The 17,188-nt window shown below is 57.4% G+C and overlaps 2 protein-coding genes across 3 annotated transcripts in view; one reads left to right on the plus strand and one right to left on the minus strand.

Moving 5' to 3' along the window:
- Nucleotides 1–350: 350 nt before the first annotated feature.
- On the minus strand, nt 351–4,486 carry NAIF1 (nuclear apoptosis inducing factor 1). The gene is made up of 2 exons (XM_089320587.1): nt 3,724–4,486; nt 351–2,404 (listed from the first exon to the last, which is right to left on the minus strand). Exons 1-2 carry the CDS (start codon nt 4,232–4,234, stop codon nt 1,923–1,925), a joined length of 993 nt encoding a protein of 330 aa, XP_089176713.1. The 5' UTR covers nt 4,235–4,486; the 3' UTR covers nt 351–1,922.
- Nucleotides 4,487–5,301: 815 nt separating this feature from the next.
- The window catches only part of SLC25A25 (solute carrier family 25 member 25), a 40,673-nt gene continuing 28,786 nt past the window's right edge, over nt 5,302–17,188 (plus strand). The window contains exon 1 of one of the 2 annotated variants that reach the window (XM_008251014.5): nt 5,302–5,671. In XM_008251014.5, coding sequence (XP_008249236.4) covers nt 5,411–5,671 — 261 coding nt within the window. In that variant the 5' untranslated portion in view covers nt 5,302–5,410. The remainder of the gene's footprint in view (nt 5,672–17,188) is intronic. The other variant, XM_017338975.4, reaches the window with a different exon arrangement.

The following is a 17,188-nucleotide window of genomic DNA, read 5'->3' on the forward strand; positions in this document are numbered from 1 at the left end:
AATAAAGATACAGAAATGGGGGCCGGCATTGTGGCGCAGCAGGTGAAGCCACAGCTTGCTACATGGACACCCAACATGGGCCCTGGTTCAAGACCCAGCTGCTCCACTTCTGACCCAGCTTCCTGCTCATGCGCTTGGGGAGGCAGAAGATGGCCCAGGTGTCTGGGCTCCTGCCACGCAGGTGGAGTTCCTGGTTGCTGGTTGCTGGCTCCTGGCGTCAGCTTGGCCCAGTCCTGGTTGTTGAGGTCACTTGGGGAGCAAACCAGCAGGTAGATCTCTTTCTCCTTCTCTCCCTGTAACTGCCTTTCAAATAGATAAATCTTAAAAAAAAAAAAAAAAGACACGGAGATGTGTGTATGAAAAGTGATATCCCTTTAATTTAAAATCGTGACCTGGAAAGAACGAGTCCATGTGAGCGACCCAGGCTTCCTCGTTCTACCCACGTGGGGCAGACACAATCCTGGCTCAGATTTCTAACCCCAGAGAAAAACCAAACCAAGCCACAGAGCCTTAGCAAGTTCCTGCTGGGGCCCCCAGGCTGCACGGAGTGAGCATGCCCAAGCTCCGGGGGCTGCTTTGCCTTCCGCCGCCCACCCTCGTGGGGCCGGAGCCGCCTCCACCCCGCCGGAGCTGGTGCTGCCCGCGTGCCCCCCCCGGCTGTCGTGGGGGCCACCTCCCAGTGTGTGTAGCAGTGCAGCGGAACAGTTCCAACACTGTGCCCAGAAGGGCTTTTCAGCGCAGGCGCAGCTGACACCCGCAGCCTTCTCTTTGGACCGTGGGTCACGCGTGGCCAAGATGCCTGTGACAAGGCCGCCCCTGGAGGAAGGGTCTGGGGAGGTGCAGGGGCCTCGGTAATCGAGGGGAGCCTGACGATGAGATAGGCAGATGCCCTCTGGGTGCTGTCCTTCCAGACAGGGCGCAGCGCTCCCGCAGCGTGCCCCCAGCTCAGCTGCGCCCCTCCCACCCCCCACAGGCAGGGACCCTTGTGGCGTTGGGTCCGCTCGGCCACAGGGCGTCTCGCCAGCACTCGAGGTCCTGAATGGCCCAGTGAGGGAGGAGACTCCGAGCCGGGCTGCTCGGCGCTCGATTTTGGAAACGTGGTCAGAGGAGAGGATAGGAGAAAGGGGCTGGCCACAGAGCTGCCTTCCCGGAGGGGTTCAGAATAAATACAAGGAGCTCGAAGCTACTTCTTGCGGAAGGAACCACCAGGTTGCCCCAGGCCCCTGCTGCAGGGCAACAGTGCCCACCCCGGTTTGTTCTACAATGGACAGCACCCAAAGCTTGACCTGAGTCAGCAGCTGCAGGGGCAGGCCACCAGCGGGCTGCCCAGAGACGCTGCGGAAGACCAGAGCGCCGCCCGGCCACCCCCACGGCGCACGGCAGGCCCGAGCTGGGCTGCCTGCAGCTGGGTGGGTTGCGGAGGCCGTGCCCGGGCGCAGGAGCAGGAATCCCCTGAGAACGGAGGCACAGTGAGAAGCAGCTGGGGGCAGTGCCCTCCTCAGGCTCAGCCGGGCCCCCTCCCCAGGGAAGACGCCATTACTGCCTGTCCGGCAGCACCGCTGGCCAGAGCTCCCTCAAAGGGCTGGCATCTGCAGCGGATGGCCCAGCGCGGGGCCCGGCTGGGAGATGGCGCAGGGAGGGCCGGCTGCCTTCTACAGTTCTCTGAGACCCGGTGTGGGGCGTGTCCCACCCCCAGCACACAGGGCGCGACCCCTTAGCTATCCCATCTTCCGGATCGAGCGGGGTGAGAGCGAGAGAGTTGGGGTCCCAGGAGCCCAACAGGTTCCTCTTCCTGGTCTCCTTCATGTCTCAAAACCAGCAGACCCTCCGTGTCCATCAGAGAGGGGGCTGTCCACACGGCCCACCAATCACAGAAGCCACTTACGAGACCCCGGAGGTTTCCTCCAATCACAGCCCTGCCCTCACTGCATGATGCTGTCCGGCTGCCCGTTCTGGGCCACCTGTCCGGGCTCAGAGGCGGAGGCCGGGCTGGGCGTGTTACTCTGCAGGTAGCGGCGGAAATCTTTGATCATGGGCCGGAGGACCTGGATGAGCACGCTCAGGGCCGCCTGGGTGCCCTCCATGGCCTGGGCCTGGCGCTCCTGGGCACAGGCCTGCACCTCCTGGGAGCGGCGGATCATCTGCAGCAGGTCGTTCTGCTGCTCCAGGTGCTGGGCGATCTCCTTCACGTGCAGGTTGGTGACCCGCTGCTCCTGGATGAGCTTGGCCGAGTTGAGGGCGATGCGACTCTTGAGCGCCTGCGGCTTGACGGGCGTGTCCGCGTGCTGGGCCATCATCTCCACGGGCGCCTCGGGCGCCTCGGCCGGCAGGGCTGGGGGCGCCTCGGCCGTGCAGTACTCCACCACGCCCTCCTCCAGCGTGTGGTAGGTGGTCTCTGTGGGGACTGCAGGGGGAGAAAGAGCCAAGGCAGGGGCAGGTCACTTTCTGGAAGGGATGCAGGTAGCTGTGAGGGGTGGGGAGGAGGCCCTGGCTTATAGAGAGCCCGACGTTCGCCATCTTAACCTTGGTCGCCAAGGGGACTTGGCAGATGCAAAGACACCAGTAATGGTGCTCCCCAAAGTTGCAGGGCACCCGCTAGGGGCCAGGATCTGTGAATTCTTTACCTGCCGTGAGGCCGCTTCTGGCTAGCAGGGGGCATCAGAGGCCGGGCTTCGGGCACCTGCACAAGCTGTTTGCAGCCGCACCAGTCCTACCTCCTTGGATGCCTTCCTGGCGTCCATGTCCCCCGTAACCAGACAGAAACAAGCGAGAATGGAACAGCATCGGCTAGCGTGCCCAGCCAACACCTCCCTGTCTTTCTGGTCACCCTGGTCAGAGGGGTACCGGAATCGCCGTCCTGTTCCAGAATAGGACCTGACCGAGACCGCGGTCTCTGTACGTGACACCGCAGGGGGATGGCACTCACACACACGGCCAGCTCCTCCAGCCCCGCTGGGACTCACTGGCTGATGCAGTTCCTAGCCCGGCACACATCAGCAGAGGTCACAGCCACGGGCACAGCCCCTCATCTCAACTCCAAGCCCCAGCCCGAGGTAGATCTGCTGTCAGCCACAGCACAGAACTTCCAGGAATCCCAGCTGGGCTGCCGGAGCCTGAGTGCACAGGGACCTGTGCGCCCCGCCCCGCCCCGCCCCGCCCCGCCAGCCAGGAAGCCCCTTCCTCTTCTGAGTCTTCAGGCCTTCCCAAGTGCTGGTGGACCTGCTCACTCACGCCCTCATCCGTCCTCCCAGCCCTGAACCGGCCTGTGTTTTGCACTCCCAGCACACACGGCGTAAGAGCCAGCGCTCGCGGAATGGGTGAATGAATGAGCAGGTGGCTCCAGGAGTCTGGAGGCTCCCTGCTCTGCCCTGGAAACACAGAACCCCTCTGTCTTTGTGTCCCTGGGGCACTATGATTGCCATCTAGTAACCCCACACATACGTCCTGTCACGGCCTCTGTCTTCAGGGACCACACAGCTCAGCAGGTGGAGCTCAGCCACAAGCATGAATGGTGGCCAAACGCAGGAGAGCGCCACTCGGCCCCCAGGGAGTCCACTCCACGTGCTGAGGAGGTCCCAAAGAGGTCAAGATCATTGCTGCCTCGGGAGCCCCCGGGAGGGGCCCCCTCTGACCTTTGACCCTCGGCAGCCCATCTTCCCCAGGCAGCCCCAGCGCTTGCTGGCCCTTCCCATCCACGCCGAACTGAGCAGAGAGGTCACTCACTCTGTGTCAGGGTGACCGTGGCCGCGGCTGCAGTGGCCGTGGGTCCGAGGGCCACGGGGTGGATCTCTGTGGCACTGGGCAGGCTGATGATGGTGGCCTCGCCCAGCAGGTTGCAGATGCGCTGTTGCATGGGGGTCAGCAGCACGGGGGCTACCGCCGGGCCACCGCCGCCACCGGCGCCACCTGTCCCTGGCCCACCGGCGCCATCCTCCTCAGTGGGCCCCGGGGCCTCACCACCTTCCACGGCGGCCCGGACCTGGGCGACCTTGCGCCGGACCTCGGTCTTGAGGTCTGACCACTTCTTCTTGACCTCAGGCAGCTCCCTCCGGCAGGTGGCCACGGCGTTGACCCTCCTCAGGATGCCGTGCCAGGCCGCGCTCTTGGCGGCCAGAGGGACCCCAGCGTTGAAGTGGTTCACCAGCAGGTGCTTCTTCAGCTCCAGCTCCTCCACGATGATCTCCACCTCCCGCTCAGAGAAGTTCATCTTCCTCTTCTTGGCTGGCACGGCCATGGCCACTACCTTCCTCTCTTAAAAAAAAAAAAAATTGTAATTCTCTCACCTGCCTCAATTCCCCTTTCTCCTTCCTCGGCCTCACCCTTCGCCCACCCACCCCCACAGGGGATAGGCTCGGCTTGCTCAAGGCCAAGTACCAGGACTTTAGTAACCCCCCTCGCTACGCAAAATGCGTAGGGCCCAGCCTCGACCCGCCCGGCCGCGGCCAGCCAGCTGCGTAATGGCTTCCTGAATCTGCCTCTTCCGCCGGGGTGTGCGGAGATCCGCCCATTTCCCTTCTTCCCGCCTCCCAGTGCTTCTCCAGGAGAACCCTCCCCCCCGATTGGGCGAAGCTCAAGTATCGCGTCGGTCACTGGCTTGTTCGGTCGGTCGCTCAGCTAAAGAGTACGCCTACTTACTGGAATTAGCCTTTTCATTGGTCTACGGGTATGTCTGTCGCTCGAGAGCGCTCCGCCCACCTAGCCTTTATTCACTTCTATTGGAAAGTCGTTCTGTCGTTCAATTATCAGTATTACGACCATTACGCCGTTAAATTCAGCTATTTTATTGGTGGTCTAGGGAGTTAGATTATCAAAACCCGGTATCCTAAGGATACTTGGTGCCTTCGCTCATTAATTTTTAATTCCACCCACAAGCACAAACTGCCTCACATCTGCAGTTCACGATTGCTCTCCTGATAGTTCTATTTTCCACGGAAGGCTACGACCGCTCCAACCAGCCTTACGCTTCCGCAGCCTTAAACTGCGTCTCTCAAGGGAAATTGGACACGAGGCCTTCCGCCTGCCAATCACACGACTTCGGCCTATCGCTGCGTGAATGCATGCTTCTCCGGCCGGCTCAGCCAATCCCCGCCTCGCTCAGTTTGAATCGGCCCCGGGCTGAGCAGGGACGGCCCCGCCTTTTCCATCGATCCGGGTAGTTCTCAGGCAGGCTCCGCCCCGCGGCCCGCCCAGTCCCGGTCGCCGTCCCGGCCTGTGACTGGCCGGAGGTCGGCCCGGGGGCGTGGCCCGGGAGGCGTGGTGCGGCGGGGCGGGGCTCCCGGAAGCGGCCCCTCCCGCCAGCTTGCCGGCTTCTGGGAGCCCGCGCTCGCCGTCCGAGGAGACCGGCGTGCCTTCCGCGCCGCCCGCCGGCCCGCCGCCCCCGCCCGCGCCCGGCGCCCCAGCCTCGCGCCCGATGGTGAGCAGCGTGTTGTGCCGCTGCGTGGCCTCCCCGCCGCCGGACGCCGCCGCCGCCGCCGCCTCGTCGCCCGCCTCGTCGCCGGCTTCCGTGGGGGACCCGTGCGGCGGCGCCGTCTGCGGAGGTCCGGACCACCGGCTGCGCCTGTGGAGCCTCTTCCAGACGCTCGACGTGAACCGCGACGGCGGCCTGTGTGTCAACGACCTGGCCGTGGGGCTGCGGCGTCTCGGACTGCACCGCACCGAGGGCGAGCTCCGGGTAGGCGGCGCGCACGGTCCGTCCGCGCGGGCGGGGCGGGGGCCCCGGGGGCTTGGGTGACAGGTCCTGGCCGCGGGGGGCAGGTCTGGAGTCCGGGCGTCTCGGGCAGCCCCTTGGAGCGTGGGCGGGTCCGAGCGGAAGGCGCCGTGCCCTGGGCGGAACCCCGAGTGTTCGCAGGCTGGGGGCCGGTGACTGACAGGTGGACACCCCCCCTTCGTGCTCTGGTGGCAGTGGGCTTCCCTCCGGGCCTCTCTGGGGGCTGGGCTCTGCGGACACAGTGGGCGCCCTCCGGGCTTTCTGGTGGCCGAAAAGCTGCTTCCTGCTAAGACTTTCCCCCAAACGCAGGAGGGTGCCTTCCTCATGCTCCGACCTCCCCCGGCGCGCCCCCGCCGCCCGCGGGCCGCCAGCGGGTTCCTCTCCGAAGCGAAGCATGTGGGAGCTGGGAAAAAGGGGAACCGGGTTTCAGCAGCTCTGTGCACGTGGGTGTTGAGGCTGACAGCTCTGCTGCTGGAGGCGCCGCGCGATCCCCTGCAGGGTTGCACTGTGCACGGAGGGAAAGAACCCCAGGGGAAATTCTATACGAGAAAGTGGGGGCCACCTGAAAGGGGAGCGCATCGCTCGCGTCCTGGCCACGCTGGGGACGTCTGTGGACACCCTGGCTGCTGTCCTGGCCACTCTGGGGACGTCTGTGGACGCCCTGGCTGCTGTCCTGGCCACGCCGGGGACGTCTGTGGACGCCCTGGCTGCTGTCCTGGCCACGCCGGGGACGTCTGTGGACACCCTGGCCACGCCGGGGATGTCTCAGACTGCCAGGCGCTTCCCGTGGTAGCCTGTTAGCTCGCCGGGTCCGCCGTGCGTACAGCAGTTGGCCATCTCCTAGCTGAGCACGAACGCCAGCGACTTCAGCCACTTTGCTGGGGGGCAGGTACGAAGGGGTTAACTCCAGCCCGGGCTGTCTTGAGTCAACATCCGAGGGTTGTCACCTGCCTCCTATCAGCCTAGCAAGACCAAAGGCTGTATAGAATCGCTGGGTTAAGTCTAGGAGGTTTAGACAAGCTTTGGAATAAAAGGTTAAAGTCAGCATTACACAAAGTACTGCTGTGAGCCCCCAGGTTTTCCGGTTTGTATCTGATGAGTAAGTCACTTGGGTGGATGGGATGGCTAACTTGGGTGGGTGGGGGACGTCCAGCGAGGTGTGGGCCCGGGCCCTGGCTGCTCCTGTGAACCTGGCCCCTGACAGCCCTGCCAGGCACGCTGAGGCCATCTGCTGCGGGAGTGGCCGTGTTTGTACCACGCTTTCTGCCTCCGCGATGAGCTGTCGCGATGAGCTGGCGATTCGTGGCACATCTGACGTTGATTTGTGGCACATGTGATATTGATTCGTGGCACATGTGATATTGATTCGTGGCACATGTGATATCGATGGCCCCCAGTCCATCCTGGGGGGCAGTGAATCTGCCTACAGCGCAGCGGAGAGAGCGAGTCTTTCTCTCCCCAGTCCTGAAAGGAGGCCTGTGTTTAGCACAGGGAGCCTGGCCCCCCGGGGCCCCCTGGACTCTGGACCTGAGTTCTGTGACAGGAAGCGTTCCGTTTGTTTGAGTTGTGTGGCCTTGGCATGGACTGTTTCTAGAATCCTTTCAGCCTTGGGACAAGTTGGGTTGATACACACCTTTGAGAGGGATGATTCACTTTAGTGAGTTCATTGCCTTCAAGGGCACAGTTAGTCCTGGGGGAAACTTCACGTTTTGGAGAGAAAATCTGCCTCGTTAGTGTAACTGGGCAACTGGAAGACACCCCCTGCACCACTTCCTGTAGAATTAGCTCAGGATTAGCCGCCTCCCGAAAAAGCAGGAGCCAGAGGAGAACTTGGGGGCCCTTGGGTTCAGGATGGCTCACGTGCAGTGAGAGAAGAATTAGAAACCACAGCCACCTCTGGAAGCGCGTGCCCTGCCCCGTGGGAAGCATTTGAGATCCCACAGGAGTCAGCTGGAGAGAGGCGGAAACCCAGGCCACGTGACTCCACGGAACCTCCGGCTCTTCTAATGCCTGGGGCCAAGTTTTCTTTAAAGATGAACCAGCAAGTTTCGCTGTCTTGATTTCAGAAGAGGCTGAGACTCTCAGAGAGGAAATAAAATGACTTAAGATGGAAGTGGGCAGAGAAGCCCCGGGCGGCCAGCCAGGGGGATTTTCTTTGTGAAGGGCGAGAGAGGAAGAAACCAATCCCGGGACAAAAGGGGAGGGTTGGCCGAGGAAAGGAAAGCAGAGCAAGCTTCGAGACTCAGCCGGGTAATTACAGCATCGCCTATTTAAGGCATTTTCATGTGACCAAGCAAACTCTTTGTCTTAAAACAAATTGAAAACACAGTTTAGCCAATTATAGGAAGCAGGCAGGCTGGGCTGTGTGTAAACAGCCGGCTCTCCAGGTGTCCCGTCCTGCTCACGGTGGCTTCCGGCTGAGCCCCTGTGGGTGTGGGGGCCCGGGATGACTCTGGGAAGTGGGCAGCGCAGTAGAATGCCTTTACCCCATTCCACACGGGAGGAACACGAAACAGCCCCCAAGGTCGTTAGACTCCCTAGGGGACCACTCCAGCGCAGGAACTGGAACCCTCGTTAATTCTACCTTGTTTCTGAGGAAGATGAAGAGGACGCCCGGGATGTTCCGTCCCTGCAAGAGCAGCACCCCATATGGGAGCGCTGGTTCGAGTCCCGAATACCCTCCTTCCAACCCAGTTTCCTGCTAATGTGCCTAAGAAAGCAGTGGAAGAAGACCCGGATGCTTGGGCCCCTGCCACCCAATGTGGGAGACCTGGATGGAGTTCCTGGCTCCTGGCTTCAACCTGGCCAAGCCCCAGCTGTTGCAGACATTTGGGGAGTGAACCAACAGATGAAGGTTTTCTCTTCTAACTCAGTCCTTCAAATATATAAAATAAAGCCTTAAAAAAAAAAAAAAAAAAAAAGGAGGGGCTGGTAGGTATTATAGCATAGCAGGTAACGCCACCGCCTGTGATGTTGACATCCATATGGGCGCCAGTTCAAGACCCAGCTATTCCACTTCCGATCCAGCTCTCTGCTATGGCCTGGGAAAGCAGTAGAAGATGGCCCAAGTCCCTGGGCCCCTGCCTCCCACGTGGGAGACCTGGAATAAGCTCCTGGCTCCTGGCCTTGGATCGGCCCAGCTCCAGCCATTACAGTTATTTTAGTAGTAAACCAGCAGATGGAATATTTGTCTCTCCCCATGTTTCCCTCTTTCTCTCTCTGTAAACTCTGCCTTTCAAATAAATTTTTTTTAAGATTTATTTATTTGAAAGGCAAAGTTACATAGAATGAGAAGGAGAGAGAGAGAGAGAGAGGTCTTCCATCCGCTGGTTCACTCCCCAATTTGCTGCAGCGGCCGGAGCTGTGCCGATCTGAAGCCAGAAGCCAGGAGCTTCTTCTGGGTCTCCCACGGGAGTACAGGGGCCCAAGGACTTGGGCCATCTGCTGCTGCTTTCCCAGGCCACAGCAGAGAGCTGGATTGGAAGTAGAGCAGCCAGGACTTGAACTGGCGCCCATATGGGATGGAATGTTGGCACTGCAGGCGATGGCTTTACCCACTACGCCACAGCGCCTGCCCCCAAATTAAATCTTTCTAAAAAAAGACTGCCAGACCTAGACTTTGGGTGAGCCCGAGAAAGGTAAGAAGTGATGCATTTAGAACCAAACCTTTCCCCAAAACGTCTTCCGTCTGAAGATCGTCCAGAGCTTTCCCCATCAAAGACTGGGAACCCAGCCTGCCCTGTCTCTCCTTGACCTTGCAGGGTATAAACGTGAGGCAACCCCTGTTGGCTGGAATAGTTGAATGGGAGATCGCTAATGTCAAACTGGTATTGCTTAAGTGGAAAGTACTTTTGAACTGTATGCCTTTAAATGTTTGACCATTTATGGGGGAGGGTGTTTACCAAAATAGCCAGTCTTAGATGAGATGGTCTACAGAAAAAAAAAAAAAAAGAGCCTTTTTCAAAGAAAGAAATAGACAGCATTAGAATAGTGTAATGGCCCAGTAGGCAAGGAAAAGTGCTACTCGCCACCTGGATTGAGTTCATAGATTGATTGTGTGATACGAGCATTATTGCAAAATTGGTTCCTGGCTCAAAGTCATGATAAGCCCATGAAGTCAACTGCAAAGATTTTTTTTTTTAATGAGTCGATAATTTGGGAAGGTGGCATCAGGTACCGACATGAGCGAGGCTGTGCTGGGGTGCGTCCTGTCCGGAGCCTCAGTCGGATATGCTTTGATGCTCAGTCATTGTTGAAGTCTCCCAGAAACCACAGGGAGTGAGAGATGCAGATATTTTTCTAATCCGACTAAATATAGGTGCAGTGAACAAAATTCCCATCTGCTGGCTGATTCCCAAATGCCCAGGGGCTGGGAACTCCATTGAGGTCTCCCCACGATTTGCAGGAATCCATGTAATTGAGCCATCCGCAGCCTCCCAGAGTACACATTAGCAGGAAGCTGGGATAAGGAGTGGAGCTGGGAACTGACCCAGGCACTCCAGTGTGGCCTGCTGGCGTCTCCTGGTGGTGTGCCAGCCGCCTGCCCCCGACTTCTCATCGTCTGCTGTTTCTTTTTGTGCTGTTGTCAATCTGGCAGAATCTTATGGTTAGTCTTGGAAGAGTCCCCGGTTATCAGTCATTATGCCTCCCACCAATTCTGCATCCGTCTTCCAGACCAGTGCCTTGTGGACCTAATGGGGGCAGGGTCTTTAGTTTTCAGTGATCTGAAATCCGCTGTCCTTGTACCTGCTATACTTTGTACCTTCAGCGTCAACACAGAGAAGTGACCCAGGGGCTCTTTTTTTTTTTTTTTTAATATGTATTTGTTTATTTATTTGAAGGGCAGAGTTACAGACAGGCAGAGGCAGAGAGAGAGGTCCTCCATCTGATGGTTCACCCTCCAACCTGCCACATTGGCTGGTGCTGGGCTGATCTGAAGCCAGGAGCTTCCTCTGGGCCCCCCCACTGTGGGTGCAGGACCCGGGCCATCCTCCACTCCCCTCCCAGGCCACAGCAGAGAGCTAGATCAGAAGCGGAGCAGCCAGGACCCAAACTGAAGCCCATATGGAATGTTGGCACTGCAGGCGGCAGCCTTACCTGCCACGCCACAGCACCAGCCCCATCAGGGGCTCTTTAAGTATCCGAAAACCTGCTGTTTTATCTGCCTGTAATCTCTGCTGCTACTCCTCACACCATGTGCAATCCACCCATTTTAAAGCTTCCTCTACTGAGGCCTGGGAACTAACAGTACAGACTGTCCTGCCCAAAAAAGACCATGCGATAGTGGATCCTTCTAGGTAGGGGTGGGGAAGATCTATTTTATTTATTTGAAAGACAGAGTTAGAGGGAGAGACAAAGAGATTTTCCATCTGCTGGTTTGCTCCCGAAATTGCTGCAACAACCAGGGATGGGCCAGGCTGAAGCCAGGAGCTTCTTTTGGGTTTCCCATATGTGTGCAGGGGTCCAAGCACTTGGGCCATCTTCCACTACTTTCCCAAGAGCTTTAGTAGGAAGCTGGATCGGAAGTGGAGCAGCTGGGATGCGAGCCAGCACCCATGTGGGATGCTGACATTGCAGGCAGTGGCTTTACCCGCTACGCCACAGCTCCAGCCCCTGGGTAGTTTTTTTTTTTTTTTTTTTTTTTTTGACAGGTAGAGTTATAGACAGACAAAGAGAAAGGTCTTCCTTCCATTGGTTCACCCCTCAAAATGGCCGCTATGGCCAGTGCTGTGTCCATCCAGAACTAGGAGCCAGGCGCTTCCTCCTGGTCCTCCATGCGGGTGCAGGGCCCAAGCACTTGGACCGTCCTCCACTGCACTCCCGGGCCACAGCAGAGAGCTGGCCTGGAAGAGGGGCAGCCGGGACAGAATCCGGCGCTGGTAGGGGTTCTTGAGAGGATGGAAGTGTTCACAGTTTGCCTGTGGTGATGGTCCCACAGTGACGCTGGAAACCACTGGGTCATACATGCTAAGGGGTGACTTGGATGGTATGCAACCTGGTTCAAAGGTTGTTTCTGTGGCTTGGTAGCTGTGTGAGCTTGAGCAGATGACTCATCCCCACCCTGAGTGGTGAGGATGGAGCCCAGAGAGCCTAGTACAGGGCCTGACACCTGGGAGTTCCCCAGGAGGCTTCTCCCCTTGGACTCTGAAAAAGGTTTCCACAGTGTGTTAGAAGCATCTGCTTACTGCCCCCAGTTTGCTTTGATGAAAACTGAGATGTAGTCTGAGGACGTGGTAATAAAGGGTGCTCAGTGTCCAGTGAGCGCCGCCTGTGGCCAGCCAGAGGGGTCTGGGAGCCGGAGGTCAGTTGTGGGAAGCCTGGGCCTTGTAGACACTGGGAAGATTTTTTTTAAGATTTATGTATTTATTTGAGAGGCAGAGGCAGAGAGAGGTCTTCCATCCGCTGGTTCACTCCCTAGATGGCTGCAGCTGCTGGAGCTGTGTTGATCTGAAGCCAGGAGTTCCTCTGGGTCTCCCATGTGGGTGCAGGGTCCAAGGACTTGGGCCATCCTCCACTGTTTTCCTAGGCCTAGCAGAGAGCTGGATCAGAAGTGGGGCAGCCAGGACTTGAACCAGCGCCTGTGTGGTATGCCAGCACCGCAGGCGGTGGCTCTACCCACTATGCCACAGCACCGCCCCCAGGTACTTTCCAAACATCATCCTAGTTATTGTCAGAGTGTATGACAGTGGCATATCCATGCATAAGTCGACTCAGCATTTTAAGGCTCGGATGGTGCTCAGGAAGCAGCGACAGGTACGTAAGAGGCCTGGAAAGAAGGTGTTGTCTTAAAGAAGCATCTTCCTGCAAAGCACATGCAGGACTACCAGGCCAGAGTGGCCGCTTACCTGCTCTGCCTTGGTTGGGTCTTCCAGGCAGACTGAGGAGGCGGTGAGTCCTGGCTCCTGTCCAGCAGGGGCAGTGGAGTCACGCGACGGTGGCTGTCCTTGCTCCTGCTGGTGCCGAAAGCTTCGCTTGTTGTCCCTTCGGCCTGGCCCCGTGCCTTTTCTCCAGCCCTCCCTCTCCCCTTCCTCCTTCGCTAGAGCCTGGTGGGCTCTACCAGAACCCTCACAGACCATTGAAATGAGGCCGGTGTCATGGTGCAGTGGTTTAAGCCTACCTGTGGCACCAGCATCCCAAAGGAGTACCAGTTCCAATCCTGGCTGCTCTGCTTCCGATCCAGCTCCCTGCTGATGCACCTGGGAAAGCAGCGGAAGATGGCCCAAACACTTGGGTACCTGAACCCACATTGGAGACCTGGATGGAGTTCCAGGCTCCTAACTTCTGCCTGGCCCAGCCTTTGCCATTGTGGCCATTTGGGGAGTGAACCAGCAGATGGATGATCTCTTTTTCAAATAAATACATCTTTTTGTTTTTAAAGATTTATTTTATTTATTTGACAGGCAGAGTTAGAGAGGCCTTCCATCCCAGATGGTTCACTCCCCAGATGGCCGCAACGGTGAGAGCTGCGCAGATCCAAAGCCAGGAGCCAGGAGCTTCTTCTGGGTCTCCCATGTGGGTGCAGGGGTCCCAAGGACTTGGGTCATCTTCCATTGCTTTCCCAGGCCATAGCAGAGAGCTGGATCGGAAGAGGAGCAGCCAGGACTTGAATCCGCGCCCATATGGGATGCCGGCACTTCAGGCCAGGGCGTTAATCTGCTGCACCACAGCACTGGCCTCCTCCCCCACTTCTTCTTCTTTTTTTTTTTTTTTTTTTTTTTTTTGACAGGCAGAGTGGACAGTGAGACAGAGAGAAAGGTCTTCCTTTTGCCGTTGGTTCACCCTTCATTGGCCGCTGCGGCTGGCATGCTGCAGCTGGCGTATTGCGCTGATCCAAAGCCAGGAGCCAGGTGCTTCTCCTGGTCTCCCATGCGGGTGCAGGGCCCAAGGACCTGGGCCATCCTCCACTGCACTCCCGGGCCACAGCAGAGAGCTGGCCTGGAAGAGGGGCAACTGGGACAGAATCCGGCGCCCCAACCGGGACTAGAACCCTGTGTGCTGGCGCCGCAGGTGGAGGATTAACCTATTGAGCCACGGCGCCGGCCGGCCCCTTTTTTTTAAGCCATTGAAATAATAACAGTGCAAAGAATTGGAGACGGGGTAGCTGAGATCACCAAGAATAAACCCAAATTCAGCTAAGTCCTTGTCTGTAGTTGTGACACAGTTGAATAGTGGTGTTGGTTAAAACCAACCAGCAGTGTCCACCTTAGCCAAACTTGGTGGCCATTTCCTCATCCCACATGCCCGACACCCTGTTGCTGCTTCTGGTTAGAGTCTTTGGGTTGAGTTTGAATCCATAGGAGGGTGGAACTGGAGCATTTGCAAGGTGTGTCCACTTCAGTTCCCACATTTTGCAGGTCAGAGAGACTGGACGACTTGTCTAGGGCCCTGCAAAGTCGTTTTAGGGGAGAAAGTTGATTCCCACAGTGACACACCCGGGACACACTGAACTTCTCTTCTTCTTGCATTCATTTCTTGTACAAGGAGTCTTCAAAGAAATTTTCATGGAAAACTGCATGGACTTCAAGGGTTTTTTTTTTTTTTTTCACCAAAACTTATCTTTTTTGTTGTTGTTGTTAATGCTGCTTTAAAATTAAATTTATTTTTATTTGAGAGGCAGAGAGGCTGGTTCACTGCCCCCAACAGCTGCTGAGGCTGGGCCGGCCAGGAGCCAGAAACTCAATCCAGGGCTCCCACATGGCTGGCAGGGACCCAGGTACTTGAACTATCACCTGGGTGAGCATCAGCAGAGAACTGCAGCTGGGAGTTGAGCCGGCACTGGAACGCAGGCGCGGATCTGGGAAGCTGATTTCCGGACCCCTGAGTCAGTGCAAGCTTCGCCCTCCCCAGCTCTTGCTCTGTGTTGTGTGAAGACTGTGGGAGTGAGCAGGGCCAGGTGTGAACCCCCTACCCCCTGCTGTGAAGCAGACACCACACAGCTGGGCAGGGTGGGGCCGGGCGGAACAAGCCATCCAGAAGAATGTTTAGCCACTGAATTGCTTACCCAGATCTACCTTTCCTTCTCTAGGTAAGAGAAGAGATTGTAGCAAATAGAAGAGTGCCAGGGAGGGGCTGGCATCCTGGCCCGGTGGGTTAAGCCGCCACCTTCAATGCCGACATCCTGTGTGGGTGCTGGTTCAATTCCTGGCTGCTCTACCTCCGATGCAGCTCCCTACTGTTGTGCCTGGGGAAGCAGCGGAAGACAGTTCAAGTGCTCAGGGCCTGCCAACCGCACGGGAGACCCGGGTGGAGACCAGGCTCCTGGCTTCCGCTTGGCCCAGCCCTTGTGGCCATTTGTGGAGTGAACCCATGAATGGAAGCTGGCTGGCTCTCTAATTCTGCCTTTCAAATAATAAAATCTTTTAAAAGAGAGAGAAAGGTCAATTTAGGGGTGAGTGATTGGCCTAGCAATTAAACTGGGTTGGTTTAAACCAGTTTTTGTTACTCACCTGGGGTTAACCCCGACCAGCCATGTGGGTGGGGAGTTTGCAGGGGTCACAAAACTCTGAGCCTGAGCTGGGGGGAGTGAAGCTTGCACCGATTCAAGCCACCTGCTTTTGATACCACCCTGAAATCAGTGTGTGGTCTTTTTTTTTTTTTTTTTTTTAAGGTGTATTCATTTATTTGAAAGTCAGAGAGATCCTCCATTTGTTGGTTCAACCCCCAGATGGCCTCAGTGGCCAGGGCTGGGTAGGCCGAAGCCAGGAGCTTCATCCGGATCTCCCACGTGGGTGCAGTAGCCCAAGCACTTGGGCCATCTTCCATTGCTTTCCCAGGCGCATTAGGGAGCTGGATGGGAAGTGGTGCAGCTCGGTCTTGAACTGGCGCCCAAGTGGGATGTCTGTGCCACAGGTGGTGTCCCCCATGTTCTAGGGTTTTTACTTGCTAACCTCAGTACCAATCTCAGCGCATCTCGTTCACCTGATACAGATCTGATCCAAAGGAGAACCACGTCCCTCTAAGAGCAGAAAATGAAGAGAAATTGTAGCAGTTTAGACTCCTGCCTCAGAAATCTGGGTTAATGCTGTACACCGCTCACTGTTGTAGAGACAAGAAAAAGACGTCTTTGTTACAGGCATTTCCCTTGACCTTGGGGCCTGGAGGAGCCCTGGCTTCACCAGGAAGAAGCAGCTGTCGGGGACAGAGTGTTTTCCCTGTGGTCGGGCTCTCACTGTCCTATAGGGGTTTTCTTCAAGTTCTGCCCAAAGCTAGGTTTACTTCCCGAAATGAAAGTAGGTCAGGGGATTTCAGCTTTCTCCCCACCGCATTTGGGTCTCCCTCAGTGCCGCAGTGGCTGGGGCCGGCCGGAGGAGACAGCGCCCTGCCTCACCCTGGAGGTCCCGAAGGGCGGCCTAGGCCAGGGCCGGAGCAGGCGTTCAGACTGATCTCGGTGGAGACAGAAGTTCACCTGCTACGCTGTGCCACCGTCACAGCGTCTGAAAGATCCTCCTAGCCGCTGCCTCCTGTCCCCACTGAGAAGTGACAGACGATGAGCACGGCCCCTCGCCCGTCTCTGCCTTGAGCACCTGTGAGGGCTTTGCTCTGCTCACGGTGACGGTCACAGCCGTTCACAGATCTGACTCACTGGGTGTGTGGAAAGGGTCTTCCCTGCGTGCCGATTTGGCAGAGCCAGTCCTTGTGATCAAACCAGTGTGGTGCTCTGTCAGACGGAACCTGGCTGCGCTTTTCAATTTTCAGTTCACGGTCTTCTGACGGGTCTCTAAACGTTACCAGTAGTGCTGATAGGTGGTGGGGCATTGAATGGGTGGGAGGCGGCTTGGGTTGCTTGGGGTCCCCACAGGAGCTGGCTGGGGTGTTGCTGGGGAACCCCCGCAGGACTGTCCCGTTGTCCTGGGTGCTCCGGGGCCTTTATTTCCTGGGCGGTTCCTCGAGGTGCTTCCCACTGGAGGTCCCTTCCATCAGGTCTGTTTTCTGGATTCCTCCTGGCAGAGTGGGCCACTTCCACAGGTGGCTGCCCTCGGAACCAGAGTCTGTTGGTCCCAGGAGGGCTGGGCTTCCAGCTGTGTCCCTGGACTTGGCTAAGTGTGACTGGAGTCATCTTACGGACATGTCACCCAGAGCTGGGCGGTCTGTCAGGTGATGCTGTGATACAAGGAGACACAGGTGTGCTCCCAGCCATGAGGAAATCACACATACAGGAAGCGTTTTAACAGGAAAACATCGGCACTGGGGCCGGGGTTGTGGTGCAGAGGGTTAAGACACTGCTGGCCATGCCAGCTTCTCAGAGCAGGGCACCGGTTCCAGTCCCAGCTGCTCCACTCTGAGCCGGCTCCCTGCTAATGCGCCTGGGAAAGCAGCAGTCTTTAAAAATAATAAAATAAAAATTCGTTCTCTCCTTTTGATTTCTTCCTGGAGACTTGAATTATTTTTTTAAAGATTTATTTATTTATTCGAAAGTCAGAGTTACCCAGAGAGAGAAGGAGAGGCAGAGAGAGAGAGCGGTCTTCCATTTGCTGATCTACT

The sequence above is a fragment of the Oryctolagus cuniculus genome, chromosome 1 (genome assembly GCF_051225735.1).
Source record: "Oryctolagus cuniculus isolate XC-2025 breed Fujian yellow rabbit chromosome 1, ASM5122573v1, whole genome shotgun sequence".
NCBI classification, from domain to species: Eukaryota; Metazoa; Chordata; class Mammalia; order Lagomorpha; family Leporidae; genus Oryctolagus; species Oryctolagus cuniculus.